General features: G+C 34.1%; 1 protein-coding gene across 1 annotated transcript in view; it reads left to right on the top strand.

Annotated features, from left to right (window-relative positions):
* Positions 1-21,156, top strand: part of OTC (ornithine transcarbamylase) — a 71,570-nt gene extending 50,414 nt beyond the window's left edge. Inside the window, exons 5-10 of the mRNA XM_051985035.1 lie at positions 5,153-5,306; positions 7,159-7,281; positions 13,368-13,421; positions 13,507-13,656; positions 15,328-15,465; positions 20,678-21,156. Of these exons, the coding sequence (XP_051840995.1) occupies positions 5,153-5,306; positions 7,159-7,281; positions 13,368-13,421; positions 13,507-13,656; positions 15,328-15,465; positions 20,678-20,737 (679 nt within the window). The 3' untranslated portion in view covers positions 20,738-21,156. The remainder of the gene's footprint in view (positions 1-5,152; positions 5,307-7,158; positions 7,282-13,367; positions 13,422-13,506; positions 13,657-15,327; positions 15,466-20,677) is intronic.
* The last annotated feature ends 1,092 nt before the right edge of the window (positions 21,157-22,248 follow it).

Below are 22,248 nucleotides of genomic sequence, written 5' to 3'. Positions count from 1 at the left end.
AAACACAACATAGCACTCTCACTCTCTCTGTTGTTATTTGCTTGTATTTTGTTTTCTTTCTCAGTTTTTCTTTTTCTTCCTTCTTGATCTGATTTTTCTTGTGCAGCAAGATAACTTTATAAATATGTATACATATATTGGATTTAACATGATTTTAACATATTTAACATGTATTGGACTACCTGCCAGCTAAGGGAGGGGTTGGGGAGGAGGAGGAGAAAATTTGGAACAAAATATTTTGCAAGGGTCAATGTTGGAAAAAATTACTCATGCATATGTTTTGTAAATAAAAAGCTTTAATTAAAAAACAAACAAATAAAAACAATACCCTTTCAAAATCATACTCTAGTCATGGGTCTCATTCCACCAATGATACTTATGAAATCACTTTTATCTCCTCTTAATAGTTTAATTCATTTTGTTTCTTATTCATACTTTATAAATTTTTGTTTAGATGTCTGAAATAATGTATTTTAATGCTGGCTCCTTTCTTTAGATTTTTGTTTGCTGTGCATTTCTGGACATCTTTTCTATAAAAAAAAAAAAAATTGACACTTGTTAAAGTACTATGTAAATGCTTTAGGTATTAATATTATGATTAATAATAATACTATTGTTATTATTCTGCAATTCTTCTCCCTACATTAGTTACTATTTATTATATCAATCCCAGTAGCTTTAAGTAGTTTTCTTTCTTTCCTGTCTTTTCAATTTAAAGCTCTAAGATTAAAGGTGCAAGATTCCAGGCAAATTTATTTTCTAGTCTTCATTAAAAGCATTTCATTTATGGCTGAGTCTGTCATTCCCATATTCTTAAATTATGGTCTGGAATATAAATTTTATTCTCAAACATCATCTTCTTTCACTCTTCATTCACTTTCAAAATCTATCTTTCTCTTTGATTCTTACCTTCCTCAATCTGCCCTCCTTTCTTACCCTTTTCCCCTTCTATTTCTGACCTCCCCTTCCATCAATCTTCCTTCTTCCCTTTTCTTTTCCCTTTTCTCTCCTACTTCCCTATAGGGTAAGATAAATTTCTGTGCCCAACAAGGTTTAGGTTATTTTCTCTCTGAGGTAAAGCCTATAAGTTTAAGTTTCAAACAATATTCATCCTCTTCCCTTCTTTCCCTCTACTGAAACAGATCTTTTTGTGCCTCTTTATGTGATATAACTTACCTCATTCTCCCTCTCCTTTTCTCTTCTCCCAGTACAATCTTTTTTCTACCCCTTAATTTCTTTTTTATATCATCACATCAATCAACTTATACGTACCTCCTCTGTTTATGAATACCCCCTTAACTAACAAAGATACAGTTCTCAAGAATTACAAGTATCAACTTCTTGTGTAGGGATATAAACAATTCAATATGTAAATAATGTATTTTTTTTCTTTTCTGTTTATCTTTTTTATGCTTTTCTTCAATCTTGTATTTGAAGATCACTTTTTTTCTGTTCAGCTTTGATCTTTTCATCAAAAATGATTAAAAATTCTCTATTTCATTTAATATCCATCTTTTCCCTTGAAAAATAATGTTTAATTTGTTGGAGTTGATTCTTAGCTGCAGTCCAAGCTTCTCTATTCTTCAGGATATCATATTCTAGGCTCTTTGATTCTTTAAAGTAGAAGCTGCTAAATCCTGAATAATCCTAACAATGACTACTTTATATTTGAATTGTTTGTTTAAAATAGGCTGCTTGCAGTATTTTCTCCTTGACCTGATAATTCTAGACTTTAGCTCACTATCCCTTGGAGTTTTTATTTGTGGGATCTCTTTTGTGAGGTGATAAGTAGATTCTTTCTATGACTATTTTATGATTTCTTAAAAGATGTTGGTTTTTGTTGTTGTTGTTGTTGTTTTTTAATCATAGCTTTCAGGTAATCCAATAATTCTTCTGAATCTATTTTCCATAAATTGTTTTTCCAGTCAGGTGTTTTATATTTTTTTCTTTTTTTCATTTTTAAAAATTTTGTTTGACTGATTCTTGATGTCTCATTGAGGCATTTGCTTCCATTTGCCCATTCTAATTTTTAATGAATTATTTTCTTCAGTTGGCCTTTTTACTTCCTTTTCCATTTAGCTTTTACTTTTACTTTTTACTTTTAAAGGAGTTGGTTTGTTTGATAGATTTTTTTTTTTCATTTTATCAATTCTATTTTTTAAAAAGTTTTTTTCATTCAATTTTGTGCTTCCTTTTCCAGGCTGTTGTCTTTGTCCCCAAGCTGTTATCTTTTTAAAAATCATAATTCTCCTGCATAGTGCCATTTTTCCCACAATTTTTCTTTCTTGTCTCTTTTATTTGATTTTTTAAAAAAATTCTTTTTGAGCTTTTCCAAGAATACTTTTTGAGCTTGACACCAATTCATATAGGCATTTTGTATTCTGATCTTCCCTGGGGCTGTGGTAGCTTTTTATAGTTGGGCCCCTTTTTGCTTTTTTTCCCTCATTTTAAAAAGTTGAATGCTGCTCCTAGGGAGACTGCCCCAAGCTTCTTTTGCAAGGGAACAGGGGCCTCTCACTGGCTTTTGCTACTGGGGTAGGAGATGCTGCCTACTTTCCCACTGTGTTGGGTTGGCTTGGCCTAGTTCCACCTGTTGTGCTGGGGATCAGGGGCTCACAATTTGACTTCTGCACTTGGGTTTGAGGTCTCACAGCTGGTCTACTAAGCTAGGATGGAAGGGCCTCTGCTGCTGATCTGCACTTTGGCTCCCATTAGCTGCACTGTGCCTGTCTGGGTCATGCTCTCCTTATCTTTAAGCAAGACAAATCCTTCCTGAAGTCTTTCCAAGATATCTTAAGCTAGAAAATTGTTTTACTCTGAATTGTTTTGGATTCTGTTACTCCAAATTCTGTTTAGAGGCTTAATTTAATGTTCTTTCTGAGGGAAACTGGGAAGAATTCAGCCAATTTTCTGGCTTCTCGCAACCATCTTGGTTCCATCTGTCTTTCTCTTTGAAAGTTCTTACTTTCATTTTTATGGAACAATGAAAATACCTTGTCCTTACTTTAGTTTCTTGTCTTGATTTCAGCCTTTGTTGTGAGAGTGAGGTAAAACTTTCTAAATTCTTCCTGAAAATATCATTTGTCCAAATGTGGATAGAAGCAAATAGGAGTCATCAAATTTCTTGTTTGGGGAGATAACTAAGCATATGTTGGATAGAGCATACCTCTATTATTAACATATATATATATATATATATATATATATATCCATATATATATATATATAATATATATATATGCTATACATAATTACATTATTAATTTTAGATCACTTGAAAATGACCAAATGACCATTTAGCTATAGTTAGGGAGTCCATTTATGCATAACATCTTTTTTTTTTGGAGGGGAAGGGTAAGAGTGGTAGTAAGGGGTAAATGTTAAAGCAATCTAAAAGGTTTCCTTAATCCTTTCCAAATTGATTTGTTATCTATCATCCTAGTCCTATTCCACTGCTTCATATAGTCAGAGTCATAATTTACAATGGAAAACTTTTGAAGTAGTAAAGATGAAGTATCTGCCTTTCAAATGGTAGAATATGATGACTATAGTTTTAGTGGTTGTAGTGTTTGTTAGTTTAGTGAAAGTTTTATGGAAAGTGTTTTATTAATATAATTCCTAGTGGCCTTAAGAGAAATATGATGGAATTACTAGAAAGTCTGTAAAGATAATGAATAGCCTGATTATAAACTCCTTGAGGACAGGGACTATCTTGCAGCTTGTTTTCATCCCTAGTGCTTAGCCAATGCTAGTAAACATTAAATAAGTATTTATTAATTTATTGGACTATTTCCTGGGATATGTAGAAAGAGGAACTTTTGATTTCCCTCAACTCCCCATTGTCTGACCTTCTAAAATGGGAATTACTACTACTTTTGAGGAGGTTGGAGTAGTTTCATTTTCACTGCTTGGAAGCGAATGATAGGGAAAGAAAGGAGAAGCCAGTCAGGGACATGCATTCTTGGCATTCCAAGATGCAGTCTTAAATTAATTTTCCACAAGCTCATTATTAAATATGGCAGTTAGAGTCTATAGTATTACTACTGTGCTTCAAAGTTCTTAATGAATTAAATAAACTTTTGAGGGCTGGCTTGAAAGTTTGTATTACCTACAGCAAAGCTTCTTAAACTGTGGGTCACAACCCCAAATGGAGTTACCATAACTGCATGTGGGGGATCACAAAGAACTTGACAATTATAAAAAAGTAGCAAATATTCTGCCAAAATTTAATTCTTTATGTAAAAATAAACAGGTATCCATCCATTATTATGAAATTTTGTTTTCATCTTTAATAAAAAGTAAGATTATACGTATATCAAAAATTGTTTTCAGAACAAATTTATGATTTATTACCAGTAAATGTTTGATTTGTATACCTATTTTATATACCTAAATATATTTGCATTAACATTTCTCAGGTGAAAAGGGGTCACAAGTGGAAAAAATTTAAGAAGCCCTGCTCTAGAGGATTATTATTTGCTATTATTTATGTGGTTTAGAAAAACAGATCTCACATGACTTTTGCAAACAATGGAGATAGATTTTTGTTCAGATTTCCTGACATAGGCTATATTTATGGTTGTGGTTCAATTAAAGTACATTTTCATTATATCTCTAACCTCTCCAGAAGAAACCTTTGGCGTCGATAGTCATTCTGTCTGTAGCAGTTAGAAGAGAGCTACTTCCATATTTAGTATCAGCCATAGTTTTCATCTGAAGTAGAATTAAATATTCATTTGTGTAATAACAAATCAATAGTAGCAGCTACATATCAATACAATAACCTTCAATGTTCCCTGATTTTTCTTGGTTTGTTTTTTACTGTTAAAAGTTTGCACCTTCTATCTCTTCAAATTCTCTGACTTTGTTGGTGACTGGATGTTCCTTCTCTTTTATGAGTGATCAATTATTATCATGTTTGCTGTACCAACAATCCACTTTAATCTACTTTACAGTCATGTGTCAGAGCAAGATCATGTTCAGTTGAGCAAAATAAGATTGTCCCCTTTTATTCTTTTAACTTTTAAACATCAGTCTTGAGACAGGTCTTGCTACTGTATTGGTAGTGGCACATCTGGTTTTCATTACTTATTATTCCTTATATATTCAGAATATCTTTCATTTATTTAATTTTTATATTTGCTACATATAGAGTGCTGTCTAGCATGACAGATGCCATTCTGGCTCGTGTGTATAAACACTCTGATCTGGACCACTTAGCCAAGGAAGCTTCAGTTCCAATTGTCAATGGTTTGTCAGAGATGTACCATCCTATCCAAATTCTGGCTGATTACCTCACTCTCCAGGTATGCTACTTTTAAAAATATTTCTTTTTGCAGTCTTTAAAGGAATTGTTCCTCCATCACTTGAAATAAAATACATGGGATTGCCAAAGAAAACAAATTATATTAAAATAAAATACATTTATCAAATAATTAAGCAAAGAAAAATAAAACACATCTCAAGTTCATGTACTCCAGGTCAAGAACCTCTGCCCTATAAGGAAAAGAATCTCTCTGATGATTTTGATCCCCCTCCCTTCAAATATAACCTCTCCCTAAAAAGATAATTCAAAGAGCAGTAAACAGTTACTTTATATTAATGGAAGTGTGGGAAAAAATTCTCTGATTTTACTAATGAGGATATAAAAATATTTGACTGCTTGGGTTGAATGCAAAACTGGATCTGGAGGAACAGGATTCAAATCCTAATCCTGCTTACATACCACTTTAGGCAAATCACTTAACATGAATTTCTTCGTTTGTAAAATGTTTGGATTTGATGACTTTCAAAATCCATTATATCTCTAAATTTATGGTCCTTGAACAGGTGTTAGTATTTACATGGTCATTCTATCTAACCTAATCCCATTCTTGGAATGAAACAGATTAAATGTCAGCTCTTTTGTGAACCATTTATCTTTGAAGCAAATTAAAATAATGGTGCAATTAACACAATTTAAGGGAGGTGGTCCATTTCCCTGAATCTTAAAATTCATTTAATTCATAGCAGCATTTGTTTCTGGACATACAACAGCTGGAAAAATCCTGAAGTAATTCTCTAATTACTCATGGATGGCTATAATGACTTCTCAGTAGAATGAACCAAAAGTTCCCCTCCTAGTATTCATTTGTCCAATGAAGAGGAAAAACTCCATGCACATATGTAATGTACCTGAAGTTTACCTCAGGCTTTTTCCTGTCTTCATTCCTATCATCTCTACCACTATCCACCCAGGTACTGAGTACTTCTAGGTACTCTACTTATTTTTTGAAAGAAAAATAATATAAGTTTATATGCAGTGTATATAGCAATGTCCTCTGTATGAGTGTTGAAAAGAAGTGATAATGGAGGATGTAAGAATATTGGAGAAAAATGCCATTCTTTCTCCTTTTCACCAGTATCCCTGGATAACTAAGTTATTCATCAACTTTGGGTCAGCCAATAATGGTTCTTGCTGACTCTGCTTCTGATCAACAGAAATGGGTACTATTCCTTAGGAATTATTATTTAAGAGCAATTAGGGATACTCAATTAAAGCTAAGTGGATTTAGGAGAATTAAGTCACTTTTCTTTTTAAAATAGATTTTGAATAATAACTTTTGTTTTTGCATCACCTAGTTGTTCTCCTTTATTCCCTAATCTTCCCCCTTCCAAAGAGCAATCCTTCAAATAACCTTTTTAAAAAGAAGGGAAAAAACTTCAACAAAACCAGTCAAAATACACACAACCCCCCTTCCTTCCCCCTCGAAACTATAAGCAATGTTTCACACTTATTGATAACACAACTATGCAAAGGAGAGGGGTGGTGTTCTGTTATATCTTCTCATTGGAGACAAGTTTGTTCTTTGTGATTTTATAACATTCATTCTAAAAAATTGATCAGTGGTGGTTGTTCTTTTCAATTTCATGGCAATCTGCAATGGTAGAGTAAATACCTATATCATAGATTTTTTAAATTTGAAATTACATTTTAGAATATGGGTCTTGATATGCTGTGAACAGTACTTGTACAAAGTGGCTGAGAGCTAAGCTGGAAATGTTTCCTTTATTTTGGGGGCAGGGGATGAAGGAAGAGAAAGAAACCTAGCATTTCAAATTAATGGGTTTTCCTTTGTCTTCGCCCAGCCTTAATCTGTTACATCACTTGCTTTACAGGAACATTATGGTTATCTAAAAGGCCTTACACTCAGCTGGATAGGTGATGGAAACAACATTCTTCACTCCATCATGATGAGTGCTGCTAAATTTGGGATGAATCTGCAAGTGGCTACACCCAAGGTAGGAAAAAGATGTGTGCTAATGGGAGGGGAAGATAATTTGTTTTTCTTAAACATCATAGGACATGGGAGGGGAATGTTTGCCCATGGGCACTATAAGGGCTGTGAAATCATTTGTAAAATCAATGGAAGGTGATAATAAGCTGAAAATTGGACACAACAACCTCCAACTGTTTGAGTTCTCCAAGTTGATATTTTTGTATGGCCACTGAATGACATTATAAATATCCAAATGGCCGTAGGCAGAAAAAAGATTCTTCACCCCGACATAGGGGCAATTAGGTAGCTTAGTAGAAACAATGCTGGGTCTGGGGTCAGGGAGACCTGAATTCAAATCTGATCTCAAACATTTACTAGCTATGTGACCCTGGCAAATCATTTAGCCTTTGTTTGCCACTTGAGAAGGAGATGGCAAACCATTTCAATATCTTTGGCAAGAAAACCCCATACACAATATTGGGGTGCTATGGTCCATGAAGTCCTGAAGAGTCCGGTATGACTGAATGACAGAACATCAACACACAACATCAGGAATACCTATTCTCCCCATTAAAAAAAATAACCCTTTTCCTTTTCAGGAATTACTGTGTGAACCCAGGTTCAGCTCTGTGTCTGTCACTAATTTCTTTTGTGACATTTGGATTCCTTCAACTCTAAAAGGAAGATGCTGAACAAATAATCTCTATGGTCCTATCTAGCTCCCAAATCATACAAACCTATAATGTGAAACTATATTAGAAATAAAAATATAATAAAAATAACATATAATTGAATGATAATGATTCACATCTATATATAGCACTTTAATTCTTTTTTTTTAAAAATTTAATTGTATTTTATTTTTCCAAGGCAGGGGAGAGAGGGAGACAGAGAGAGACAGAGACAGAGAGAGACAGAGATAGACACACACACACACACACAGAGAGAGAGAGAGACAGACAGACAGACAGACAGAGACAGAGAGAGACAGACACAGAGAAAGAGACAGAGACAGAGAGAGACAGGGAAGAAAATATCAGAGGCGAATGGATTACATAATTTTATCCAGTGAAAAGAAAGTAGCCCAATGGAAGGAGGAGTAGGTTTGGAATCAGATGAGCTAGCTGTGAATTATTTTTTTCCCTTAAACTCTCTCCATTTCCTAATTTCCCAATTAATATTGGATGTATCACTAACTTCTTGATCACCCAATTCTGCAACATGGGTATTATTCTTGATATCTAATATCAAATTCTCTGTTTGGTTTTCAAAGCTCTTCATAATCTGGCCCCTTCCTACCTTTCCCATCTTTTTACATCTCCCCTCCTTCCCACCCCACTGAGGTACTCCTACATCACGTGACTGCTTCTTCCTGTTTCTTGCACATGACATTTCATTTGATGTATGAGATATAATTCATCTATAGGACTCCAAATGTTTTCATTGCCTATTCCCCCGATGCCCTCAGTGCTCTTCATCTCTGACTCCTAGCTTCCCTGGCTTCTTGCAAATTAGCTGAAATTCTCCCTTCTGTAAGCATTCTTTTCCAATCTTCCTTAATTTTAGCTTCCCCTTCCCTTTTATTCCCAATTTATTTTGTATGTAACTTCTTTGTAATAAGTTGTCTGTACATAAGTTACCTATACATAAGAGATTGGGTTTTCATTTTTGTTTTGTTGAAGGAGATTTTTTTTTTCCTGTTTTTCATTTCCTTTTTTTTTTTTTTTTTTTTTGCTTTTATTTATATTCCCAGACTTTTAGCACATTAGGTGTTTCATAAATTCAGGACTGACTGACTTCTACCTCCTAGAATTCTAAGCTTCTTTCCAGATTTCTAACCCATATTTTTTTCTTTTATATCTTCAAAAAGAGCATAAGTTCTTTAAAGGGATGGCCTAGTTTTCACTTTTTTTCCCTAGAAGAATGCTTTTTCACATAGTACATACCTAAAAATGCTTATTGAACACAACAGAACACAAAAAAGAGTTTAAAAGGAATAAAGTGCAGTCATTTCCCCTACTAGCACTACTGTCTACAATAGATACATAAATTGATTCCATTCCAAACTGCATAAATTAGCCATCATATAGCCACAACCTTTGCCAAGGACTACTGTGTTATTAAAAAAAATTTTTTTTAATCCAGACTGTTCTACCTAAAGTAGACACTCATCATTATTTTTTGAGTTCAACCCATTCAGTCTCACATGACAGAAAATGCAAAGTTTTGTTTTGTGCAAAACCAAAAACAAGTTCCTGTCTCTCACCCTCTCCTTTCCTCATTCTCTCTTGCTATTATCCCTGCACTGAGTCAGCACCATAATGACAACTTGTTGCTATAATCGTTCAGTCATTTTTCAGTTGTGTCTGATTCTTTGCAATCTCATTTGGAGTTTTCTTGACAAAGATACTGGAGAAGTTTGTAATTTCCTTCTCCGGCTCATTTTATAGATGAGGAAACTGAGGCAAATGGGGTAAATAACTTGTCCGGGGTCACGCAGCTAGTAAGTGTCTGAGGCTAGATTTGAACTCAAGATGAATCTTTTTAACTCTAGGCCTAGCATTCAATCCAGTCAAAATGAGGAATGTGATTGTTGGAAGTTACTTAGTCAAAGAAGGATTGGGAAGTATCCCTAATATTCCCTGTCCTATCAACATAAACTTAGATAAAAGGTAGAATCCGGATTTGACAAAATATACATATATAATATTTATTCTCATGGGTAAAATTTATAAAATGCTGTATTTGAAAAAAAATTGGAGTTTTTTTTTTTTGATGTCAAAGGTCTTTCATTATTATTGAAAGAAAAACAATCCAATATTAAAAATGAGTACAGCGCTCTTCTGAGGCAGAAACTCATTTAAATGATAAAGAGCATTAAAAATTAGTTAAATTTTTGGCCAGGGATTTTGGTGATCCTTGGTGGTATTATTGTTTGAGGTTTTGTTTTTTTAACCTCTGGAAATTCAAATAGTGCAGGAATAGCTCCATAAATTTCCAAAGCAGCATTTATTAGCAATTCTGCTTTCTTTAAAGATAAAGTCAGAAGATTTATTGCCTTACCAAATACTGTAAGGCTTCTATGGTGATAATTAATCTACCTCCCTTCATCTCTCCAATTTATCATAGTTTACATCGAAAAGCATTAAATGACATTAAAAAGTCATTTTTGTTAGGGGCAGAGAACTAGCCTCAAAGTCCAAATTCTGCCTCTGGTTCACATTAATTTATGATGTTTAGTCATTTTTAGTTGTTTTCAACTATTTGTAACCTCATTTGGGATTTTCTTGGCAAAGATGCTGGAATAATTTGCCACTTTCTTCTCTAGCTCATTTTGTGGATGAGGAAACTGAGGTAAACAAGCTAGTAAGTGTCTGAGACCAGATTTGAACTTGCCAAGATAAGTCTTCCCCGATTCCAGATCCAACACTCTAGCCACTGCATCATTTAACTGCCCCTTACTGGCTGATTAACTCATGGAAAATCACGTAACTGCTGTTTGCCTCAGTTTCTTCATCTATTAAATGGGGATAATAATAGCACCAACTTCTCAAGGTTGTTGTGACACTCAATTAAGATCCTATTTGTGAAGTCTTTTGCAAATGTTAAAAATATATAAAATGCTAGCTATTATTATTATTGTGATACATAGCAATTATATAACAGTATTATATATTATAATATAAAACAATACAACATAATAAAATATGTTATAATATAATATAAAACAATATCATAATGTAACATATAATAATTATGTAACAATTATATCATCATCATTTATTATTAATGTTCCAACGTTCTAGGCCATGGGTTGCCAAGGATGTGTTGATCTATATTGGTAGAGGGGAATATCATCAGCTCCCTATCTCAATGAAATTGCAGATCTAGTTCCTATTTTATCCTTTCTAAAACTTTGCCCTAACCTATAATTGAAAGCAATTTTTATATCATTGTAAATATGGAAAAGTTTGACTAATGTGAGTATGATAATCAGTTTTCATCTGGTGACCTTCCTCTGAATACAAGGATCAGTAAAGAAGTCAACTTTCCAAGACAAAGTATGAGCATTACTTTTGATTGTCCTCCAAACCACCCTATTTTCTCATTTTTAAACCTCTCCAGCTGTTCTGGAACACTTATTGATTTTCATCTTGGGATAATCAGTCAGTCAATAAGCATTTTATTAAATAGCTATTCTGTGTTATGCCAAGAAATATTAAGAAAGGCAAAGACAGTCTCTGCTCTTGAGGGACTCAGATCCTAATAGGGGAGACAACATGTAAACAAGTATGAAAAATAAGCAATATTCAAGATAAATTGAAGATAATCAACAGGGAAAAGGCTTTAGTATTAAAGGAGAGCAGGAGGGTTTCTTGTACAGAATGAGAGTTTATCTGTGACTTGAAGGAAAACCAGGAGATTGAGATGGGATTGCAGGCATGGTAGACCACAAATGAAAATCCTTGGAATCAGGAGATGGAATATTACATGCAAAGAACAACAAGGCCAGTGTCGCTAAATAAATAGCATGTGGGATAGAGTGAGGAGAAAAATCAAGCATAAGAACACTAAAAAGGTTAGTCAGTCAGTAAAAATTTATTAAGTGCCTGTTGTGAGCCAGGAATTGTGCTATTGACAACAGGAGTGGGGGAAGCAAACTAGTCCCTGGTCTTTAAGAGAAAGGGTCCAGGTTATGAAGGACTTTGCAAAGAAAGGAATTTATATGTGATCTCAGAAATGACAGAGAGCCCTTGAAGTTTTGTGGTTGGGAGAGGGAATAGAGTGATAGGGATAAGGGAGGTGGTGATAAGATCAGACCTAAGCTTTAGGAAGATTACTTGGGCTCCTAAGAAGGAGATGAAATCACTAGAATGAAGAAGGGTCTTGAGGCACAAAGACCAATAATCCAGGTGGGAAGTGGTGATAGGAGCAGCTAGGTGGCACAGTGGAACACTCTTGAGTTCAAATATGGTCTCAAATACTTAATTAGCTGTGTTATCCTATTTGCCTTAGTCTCTTTATAAAATGCACTGGAGAAAGAAATGGCAAATCACCCCAATATCTCTGCCAAGAAAACTCCCAATTGTGTCACAAAAAAATTGGATGTGATTAAACAATAACAAGGTAGTGACAGTCTGCATTAGAATTATGGCAATATCAAAGGTCCTCAATTCACTTCTCATCCTCTAGGAACCTTTTTAATTCCACCCCTTTCAAAAAAGTCATTTATTGATGGGAATCTCCATAACTATTTTGTATCTATACTTTCAAAACATCATTATAAGTCTTGTTACTAAACAAAAAATAAGCAATTTATTTTGAAACAGTTTAGAATCAGACTGACGAATTAAGCAAATATTTCAATTCATGGAGTTTTTAGTGAGGTGGGGAGGGAAGATTATTACAAGCTAGTCAGAAAAAGCAAAATGTTTTTTTCTAATTTGTTACTTGACAAAATTATTAAGAGGATTGGGAGAACCAACTTATTTTTGAAATTATTTAGAGGAACTACCAAGGCTAGAAAATCTAAAACCAGAGTATCTTTTATATTAGAAATGGCCAGGTTTACTTGGATTTATCTTAAAGTTACTAATTGTCATTAAAAATTCATTAATAACCATTTGTAGTTATTATTCAGACACTGGAGTGGTTTGCTATTTCCTTTTTTCCTGCTCATTTTACAGATGAGGAAATTGAGGAAAACAGGATTAAATTACTTTTCCTGTGTCACATAGCTGCTAAGTGATGGAGGTTGGATTTGAAATCTTCCTGATTTTAGATCTAGTGCCCTATCTACTGCATCATCTAGCCATCTCTTAATAATCATGAGCTACCAAAAAATGTGATAATTTATAGCATCAAATACAGTTTACGTGTCTTTTCTAGAAAGCATTTATTCCACTTTATCCCATTGAAGAGGACTGAACAATTATATTTACTTAGCTTGTTCAAAAAAAATCATGGAATATGTCAACCATGATGTGCATGTTCACTTTGCTGTATAATTTGTTTTAATCCTAACTCTGATGAAAGATGGGTCCCTAGGAAGCCCATATATGTCACATATATATATGCAAACTAACAATTTAATCTGTTTTTTGACAGGGTTATGAACCAGATCCCGGTATCACCAAACTAGCAGAGCAATATGCTAAAGAGGTATGATAGACTTACATTAAAAAATGATAATAATATTGCCTTCATATTTCAAGAGTTGTTTAATTTATCCATTTATCTATGCTAGCATGGTACCAAGTTGTCTCTGACTTTTGATCCAATGGAAGCTGCACAAGGGAGCAATGTCTTAATTACAGACACGTGGGTAAGCATGGGACAAGAGGAAGAGAAGAAAAAGAGGCTACAAGACTTTCAAGGTTACCAGATAACAATGAAGGTACAAATTGATGCTCCTCTATAGGTTCATTAATTCAATTTATAAAGGCAAGAACCATAAAATTATTTTTTTACTTTGGGAAGAAAAAGGTATATTTTTTCTTTCCACAAAAAACTCTTTGTCCTAATCCTTCAGAGGTAATTTTATGGTTCTTAAATAACTAGGGCTGATACTTAAAGTCAGAAGATTTTAGAATTAGAGCTAGTGTTCTTTTTTTTTTTTTTAATTTCCTTCTCCTCCCCCAATTACATGGAAAAACAATTTTAACTTTTTTCCCCAAAACTTGAGTTCCAAATTTCCCCTCCCTCTTTACCTTCTCCCCCCATTAAGCAATTCGATAAGGGTTATACATGTGTGTGCTGTCATAAAAAAATTTTCTTATAAGCCATTTCATGAAGAAAAACAGACAAAAATAACAAGAAAATAAGTAAATAAAAAGGATTCTTTGATCTGTATTCAGACTACATTAGGTCTTTCTTTGGAGGAGGATAGCATTTTTCATCATGAGTCTTTTGGAATTGTCTTGGATCATTAAATTGAGAAGAATTAAGTCACTCCTAATTGATCATCACATAATATTGCCGTTACCAAGTAAAATGTTCTCCTGGTTCTAGAACTAGAAGTTCTTAACCTTTTTTGTGTGTATCATAGATCTCTTTGTCAGCCTGATGAAACCCCATCTGAGAATAAGTTTTTTAAATATATAAAATAAAATGGACATTGGGATAGAGAAGAATAGTGTTTTAAGTATCAAAAATAAAATGGGGGAGAGAATGATAGTGTTTTTTAAATACATAAAATAAAATGAGGGTTGAGGGAGCATGGGCCACAGATTAAGAATCTTTTATCCAGACTTAGAAGGATGTAGTCCAATTCCTTCATTTTACCATCAAGATTAAATAACTCCAAAGTCTGGGTTCATTCCATTATTCTATATTTCCTTTCCTAAATCTATTTTTTTTACATATGGAGAGATCATTAAATGACCCTACTCCAAACTGACCATAATTTCTAGGGGATCTCTCTGGGGCTGGATCCAGGGGTGGGTGATTGGTTGAAGGGTAGCAAGCACAAGATTTTAGAACAGGAGAGGATTGGGGGACTAGTCCAATACACTTCTTTTTACAGAAGAAAATTGAGTCTCAAACAGTTGACATTACTTGCCTGTAGTCTGAAGTTAGTAGCAAAGCCAAGATTAGAACTCAGGTTCCTCCACTACATAGAATTCCCAAACCCTCTATTTTTGTCTGCCTACATTTTTGATTTCTTTCACAGGCTAATTGTAGGATTATTTCAAAGTCCAACTCTTTTTATACAACAAATTAACTGTTTGGACATGTATACATATATTGTATTTAACTTATACTTTAACATATTTAACATGTATTGGTCAACTGCCATCTAGGGGAAAGGGTGGGGAAAAAGAGGGAAAAAGTTGGAACAAAAGGATTTGCAACTGTCAATACCAAAAAATTACCTATGCATATATCTTGTAAATAAAAAGCTATAATTAAAAAAAAAAAAAAACAACAACTCAGGTTCCTTAATTCTAAGACTGGGAGAGATGATAAAAATGTTTTCTTATTTAAGGGAAAAGCAAAAGTAATAGCTGTTAAAAATATAATTTTCAGTATATACCTACTAAATAAAATGAAAATAATCATTTATTAGATGGGTAAAGTTGCTGCTCCCAACTGGACATTTTTACACTGCTTGCCCAGAAAACCAGAAGAGGTTGATGATGAAGTATTTTATTGTCCAAGGTCACTTGTATTTCCAGAAGCTGAAAACAGGAAATGGACAATCATGGTAAGAACTAAGCTAAATTTAACCTAATTTAAGCTGATGAGATTAAGTGATTTACCCATAGTCACATACTATCCATGAAGTGTCAGAAGCAAGATTTGAACTCAGGTCTTAATCCAAGTCCAATATCATAATAGGAGTTCTTAACCTATCAATAAATCTGCAGATAAGTTCCAGAGCTGGGGGCAGGGAGTCTATGAATTTGGATAGAAGAAAAATAATATCTTTAATTTCACTGATTGATTTCCTTTGCACTCCTACATGTTATTTATACATTTGAAATCATCCTGTTTAGGCGTCCAAAGGTTGTCAAAGAAGTCCATTACACATAAATTAAGAACTCTTGTACTATATATTGCATTGTCTTTCTCATATTAATGACATAATCAAGATATAGTAAATGTTCAATTTGCCCCATTATATCTCTTTGAACTAAATTTTGGGTGTCTTTGCATGAAAGGAGAATTTCAGTATTTTAAAGTTCTAAATTTATGTACTAGATAATAAGGATAATTTTTTGTTCCTGCCAGTTTTAGATGCAGAAAATTATCTCAATTTGAAAAAAAGAATGTGCAGACTAACCATATTAGCTCTATAAAATAGGAAGTGCAATAAATGCTTTTGTTTTTGTCAGAAAATAATCGGAACACCAATAATGATACAGCCTTAATGACCTTTTAACTTTGTTTTCCTTAGAAATTCAAAAAAGGAATTCTGGAATATATTTACATAAATATTAGCTGTTTTTAGTAGGAGAAAGAACATATTCAAGCCCTATTGCATTAAAAGTATTTTTAGCTAATTACACTTGGGATAAAACTTGGCCCACTTGATAAAACTCAAGATAAAACTTTTGATAAAACTCAGCATTTGTACACAAAATCACCATCAGGCCCAGTTTAGCTAAAGATTTATAGGCAATATTCTAAGGCCCAAATCTAGTTTCTCTATTGAGGTAAGTTCCACATGTAGTCTAACTTGAACAGTAGGGGAAAATGGAAAGGAAATCTCAGTCTGAGCCCCATGCTGAGATACTGCTCATAGTTAATACATGCTGTTTTGTAAAAAAAGATGGTGAAGAACTGACTTTCAAGTTCTTGAATTTTAAAATAAAGATGCTGACTTTCAACACCTTGTGTAATTTTATAGCAGGGCAGGACTGGGCACATTCACTTCACTGTATTGTAAACTGTTTTACTCCATCCATAATAGTTTATACTCATGTATGTGGGGGGGGGGGGGAAGGGGAGAGGAAGGGGATACATACACACGATTTTATTGATTACTAGCTACTCCCTATTCCAACAGATGTATAATACTCAGGTGAACAAATCTTAAGGGTCATTTGAGGCACACAAACTTACAGTTTTTTTCTAGTACAGTAAAAAGCTTTGACCCTTTGACAATTCCCTGTCAATATAATTGAATGGAACTACCACACGTTATGAAATCAGAGGATATGAATTGAAATCCAAACTCTATATGGCCTTCACTATCTGTGTAACCTTGACAAAATATTTCCCTTCTCTGGGCCTCTTCCCTATTTTTCTCATGAAAATGTCATGAAAATTTTCTCATGAAAATTGATCTAAGGATCTTTAAGTTCCAGCCCTAAATTTCCAATGAGAAAGACTGAAACTATTTCAAAGAGGTTATTAACCCAAAAAAATCCTTATTCTCTAAACCAGAAGTATCAGAAGCAAGGCCCATGAACCACATGTAGCCGATAACATTTCTGAGTACAGGCCATACCAGACCAAAATGTAATTGGGAAATATTTAACAAAACACAGACCAAAATGTAATTGGGAAATATTTAACAAGACACAGATAAAATAGAACTATAATAAAACATGGATAATATGACATTTTAAAATTAAGTCAATATATCGTCCCAGGGGGGGATTATTGTGTATAAATTAGTGACACTCCCTTCACCCATTTCCATTTGAGTTCAAATATTGTGTATATTCACTATTCTAAACTGTAACATATCTGTTTGCTCCTAAAGATTATTTAGCTTTCCCCAGAGGTGAAGAATGTTGCCAAGGAAGGCAGATCTCCCTGTCCCTGAGGGACAGAACAGGGCAGAGTCAGCAGTCCTGACAGAGACCTCAGCTGGATTTGTTCCCTTGCTGGCAGATTTTGCCATGGCCAAGAAGCATAAGGCAATTGAAAAACTCAGTGGAAGTCTGATTCCAGAAAGAGCTGCAATATAAAAGCTGAAAACATAAAGCAATAGAGTACATCAAAATCAGTTGTATTTTATAGAACTCCCAAAGCGCTCATTTCTGAAGCTATTAAAAAAATATAAGATATGATTCTTGGGACTCATAAAAAGAGTTATAAATTTTACATAATGTGATAGGGAGATCACCCACAAAATAATCAACTTATATTAATACTTTTAAATATATTATCCCTTAAGTATTGTTGCCATTTTAATAAATATTTTCCCCATGAAGCCTTTTCTAATCTAATATTTGGTATTTTGGGGGTTTCTTATATGAAAGGAGCAATGAACTTGGGAGTCTACAGGGTCCAAAGTTCAAATCTTGCCTCTACCATTCACTGTATCATTTTAGGCAAGATACTTAACTTTTCTGGGCTTCATTTAAATCATCAGTAAAATAAAGGAGCTAGACTAGATGATCTTAAAGATCAAAGCATATAATCTCCCCAATCTAGCTATAACTAGCGTATAAAACAGTGAAGGACCATTGATAATATCTAGTCCCAATTTTTTGCAAATAAAATTGTTTTTCAGCTATTTCTTTGAGTCATATCCAACTCTCCTTGACCCCATTTCAGGTTTTCTTCACAAAGACACTGGAGTGGTTTGCCATTTCCTTCTCCAGATTGTTTTTTCAGATGAGGAAAGTGAGGTAAACAGGTTTAAGTGATTTGCTCAGGATTACACAACTAGTAAGTCTCTGAGGTCAAATTTGAACTCCAGATAAATCTTCTTAACTTCAGACCCACTGCTCTATGCCTTATGGTGTCACCTTGCTGTCTTTACAGATGAAAAGAAAAGATTTGTTCAAAGTATTATGAATAATAAGTAGAAGAGCTGAGATTCCCAATGTAGGTCCATAGATTTTGAATGCAAGAGTTATTTCACCATATAATGCTCTCACCTACCATTTTTGTTTATACTAGTCTAATGTATTTATTATGTGATATTTTATATTATCATATATCAAATTTAGTGATTATATGTTATGGCAGCCAGCAGGAGCAATGAATGGAGTGCTGGACCTGGAATCAGGACAACTCTTCCTGAGTTCAAATCTGGCTTCAGATTTGTACCTGAATAAGTCACTTTACTCTGTTTGACTAAGTTTCCTCCTCTGGAAAAAAAAAAAAAAGTGAGTTGGAGAAGGAAATGTTAAACTATTCCACTATTTCCCGCCAAGAAAATTCCAAGAAAACCCCAAATGGGGTGACAAAGAATCCAACACAATTGAAAAATAACAACAATAATTTATCTTGCTACAAAATTTAAATCTATGAAGGCAAGAATCACACATAGCACTTAAAGCATTACTCTATACATATTAAATATTTATTAAATTGTATTTATTTATTTTATTAAATTTTTAAAATAGAATTTGAATTCATTTAATTTTACAAGGAATATAGTATTCTGGAGGGATGGACTTGCATCCCAACTCTGCTTTAGTCAGCTACATGGCATAGTAGAGCCTGGAGTTAGGGAGATTTGAATTTAAAACCAGCTCCAGACAGTAGCTGTGTGATCCTGGGCACATGGCATGTTACTTAACTTCTAACTTCGTTTCCTTACCTATAAGGTATAACAGTACCTATCTCCCAGGTTGTTGTTATAAGGATCAAATTATAAAGAGTTTAGCACAGCGCCTGCTGCATAGTAGGCAATATATAAATGCTTATTCTTGCCCTCTCTTTTTTCATCTGTCAAATGCATTCATAATTAAATCATTTTTAAAATCTTTTACCAGCTCTAGCTCCTTGTGATTCCTCTGAACTGAAATTAAGAACATTCACTTTTTTGGTTCATCATTTCAGTCGTGTCCAGCTCTTAGTGACCCCATTTGGAGTTTTCTTGGCAAAGATACTGGAGTGGTTTGCCATTTCCTTCTCTAGCAGATTTACAAATGAGGAGACTGAGTTAAACAAGGTGACTTGTCCAATATTAATAAACATTTGAGGCCAGATTTGAACTCAGATTTTTTCTGAATCTAGTCCCAATATTCTATCCACTTACCACTCACTTAACCTGTTTCTCTTCTCCAGGAAGGGGTCTACAAACCAAGAAAGATGGATAAGCAATTACAGGGAAAACACAAGAACACAAATGTTAAACCAAGACATAAACAGATAGATTGTATATAAGACAGGGCTTGGTATATATTAGATGCTGAAGACAAAGATTTAAGAGATGGCTGGGGTGGATATCAGAGAGATGAGCCTTCCTAAATCCTTGTTTGCTGGAGGCAGAATGAGAAGAAGCTATTAGCTTTTCATAGGAAAGCTGACAGTAAGTGCTGGTGAATCACACCTGGCATTTATATAACACTACAGTTTCCAAAGCATTTTCACATATGCCATCTCATTTTACCCTCACTATAGCACTGGAATAATACAGAAAATCACAAGACTAGAAAGCATCAGACAAGACTTCTAATCCAAGCCATTTGTCTGCTTCATCCCTCTATACATACACAATAGGATCACCCAAATCCAAGAGGGCCCCTCCAATCCCAAGCCTTGGTGATCCTGAATTGACCCCCATTCCTCAAATGTTCCTTAATCCCTATTGGCTATAGTAAGTACCTTGATGGACAGTAGTCTTGCGATGACCCAAAGAACTTCACCAGCCAATCTTTTGCTTGCCCTCCAGGTTGCAAAAATCCCTCAGAGACAGTGTTCTAATGTCTGCTTTCTCTCTCTTTAACCCTACGATTATTCCTTGGAAATCACATGGATTGTCTGTCTAGCTGAGCCAGTCTGCTCCCTCTTGACCTTTCCTCATCTGCATAAAAGCAAATGTAGCACAGAATCATCGCCTTATCATTTCAGATGTTTCAGCATTTTGACAAAGCACAGTCTGAATTATGATTTGCTTGAGAAAGCTCATTTTTACCCTAGGCCCGTTTTCCCCCTTCCACCTGGTTCTCATCCCACATTCGCTTCTGATGTATATTAATTTCTTTTTCTTTTCATCTCTACTGCAGGCTGTCATGGTTTCCCTGCTGACGGATTACTCACCACAGCTGCAGAAGCCTACATTTTGATGCTTTGTCTTTTTCCAAGGGGGAAAAATATTCTGTAATAACAGAATATTCTAGTCCATAGGGAAGCGGAGGGTGGGGAACAAGGGGCTCAAAGCAATAAGATATTCCCTAATATAGCCTAATTTTAGGTGAATTTTACAATATCGTTTTGCTGTTGTGAAATCCCATGCAATATTGAAGCTCTGACATTTGTGTGGGGTTTTTTGTCTCATTGTTTAAAGCTCTCTAGAGTATGTATTTTGTCTGTACTTTTAAAGTGTCATTTAATAAATGAATTTGAGCATTCATTTAAAATTATTGGGGTTTGCCACTGCAATATGAGAAAAGAAACCAAAAAGCAGGTTACATGACTTATTTGTGATAACCTAATGGGTCATTACCTACAGTGATTTGTACATTAAAATATTATTCATTATCAACTGTTGAGTCAATCTGTAATAATAATAATAATAATTCTAATCACTTCACATTTGTATAGGAAGATTTACAAAAATGTTTTCTCTGTAAAGACCTATTGAGTTAGTCAGTGAATAGTTTGCTTTCATACCCTTTTGGAAGGACACAGCAATCCTTGGCTATCACCAAGGCCAGATAATTTACCTCACAAATGGATTGCATTATTAAGAACATCAACAGGACTGTTGTGGAGGAGGAGGTGGTCATAATCCTAAAAGGCAGTTTAACCTTGGCCAGACTCCGAAGTTACTTGCCTGGCCTTCCAGGAAGGCAGAGATTGGATATCTTTAAAAACAGAAATCTAGCTACTTTTAAAAGAATGTTTAGAATTACAACACTGGGGTAGCCCTGGCAAGGAAGTGGAACATCTCCGTTTACATAGTTAAGTATACATGTCCTACTCAGGAGAGAAACAAAAATTTTATAAACAATAGACAGCAGTCAATAAGCTAAAATGTTATTTTTTCTTTGACTCTATGTTGCTTTCACCTAAGTTCTAACATAAGTTGACAGACTATAAGCAAAGACTCTTTTGAGTCTATTCTTCTTCTATTAAATGGTGATAATGATACCCATAATACCTATTTCTGAAGGTAGAAGGCTGGAAGGCTCCAGTGAGATGATGTATATAAAGCATTTGGCAAACTTAAAGCTCTAAGCACATATCAATCATATCATTATTATGATGATTCACTTCCAGTTATTCCTGGAGGCTTAAGAAATATTTCTTTAGTTTCTACTTTATATGACCTGAATCTATGCTATTGTACTGTTTTTTAAAAATAAAAATCAGATTCATATATTTTGAATAATTGTAAAATGTTATTTTACAATCAGTTAATCAGATCTCAAAAAAGATAAGTGCTTCTTCATAAGAACATTTCACAAGGCAGAGTATAAAACAAGTACAATCACTTCCTTGGCATTCCACCTAGTGTTATTATAGTTGTAGATTGTCTAGTTATGACCTTAACAAATCATCAGGAGATAAATTATGTATGAGATGCTCAATGAAGAATCCATAAAATTGTTTATGAAAAAATGTCTTGTGCTGT

This window comes from Antechinus flavipes, chromosome 3, assembly GCF_016432865.1.
Source record: "Antechinus flavipes isolate AdamAnt ecotype Samford, QLD, Australia chromosome 3, AdamAnt_v2, whole genome shotgun sequence".
Lineage (NCBI taxonomy): Eukaryota > Metazoa > Chordata > Mammalia > Dasyuromorphia > Dasyuridae > Antechinus > Antechinus flavipes.
Note: the sequence above shows the minus strand (reverse complement) of the source record. Positions and strands in the feature narration are given on the sequence as shown.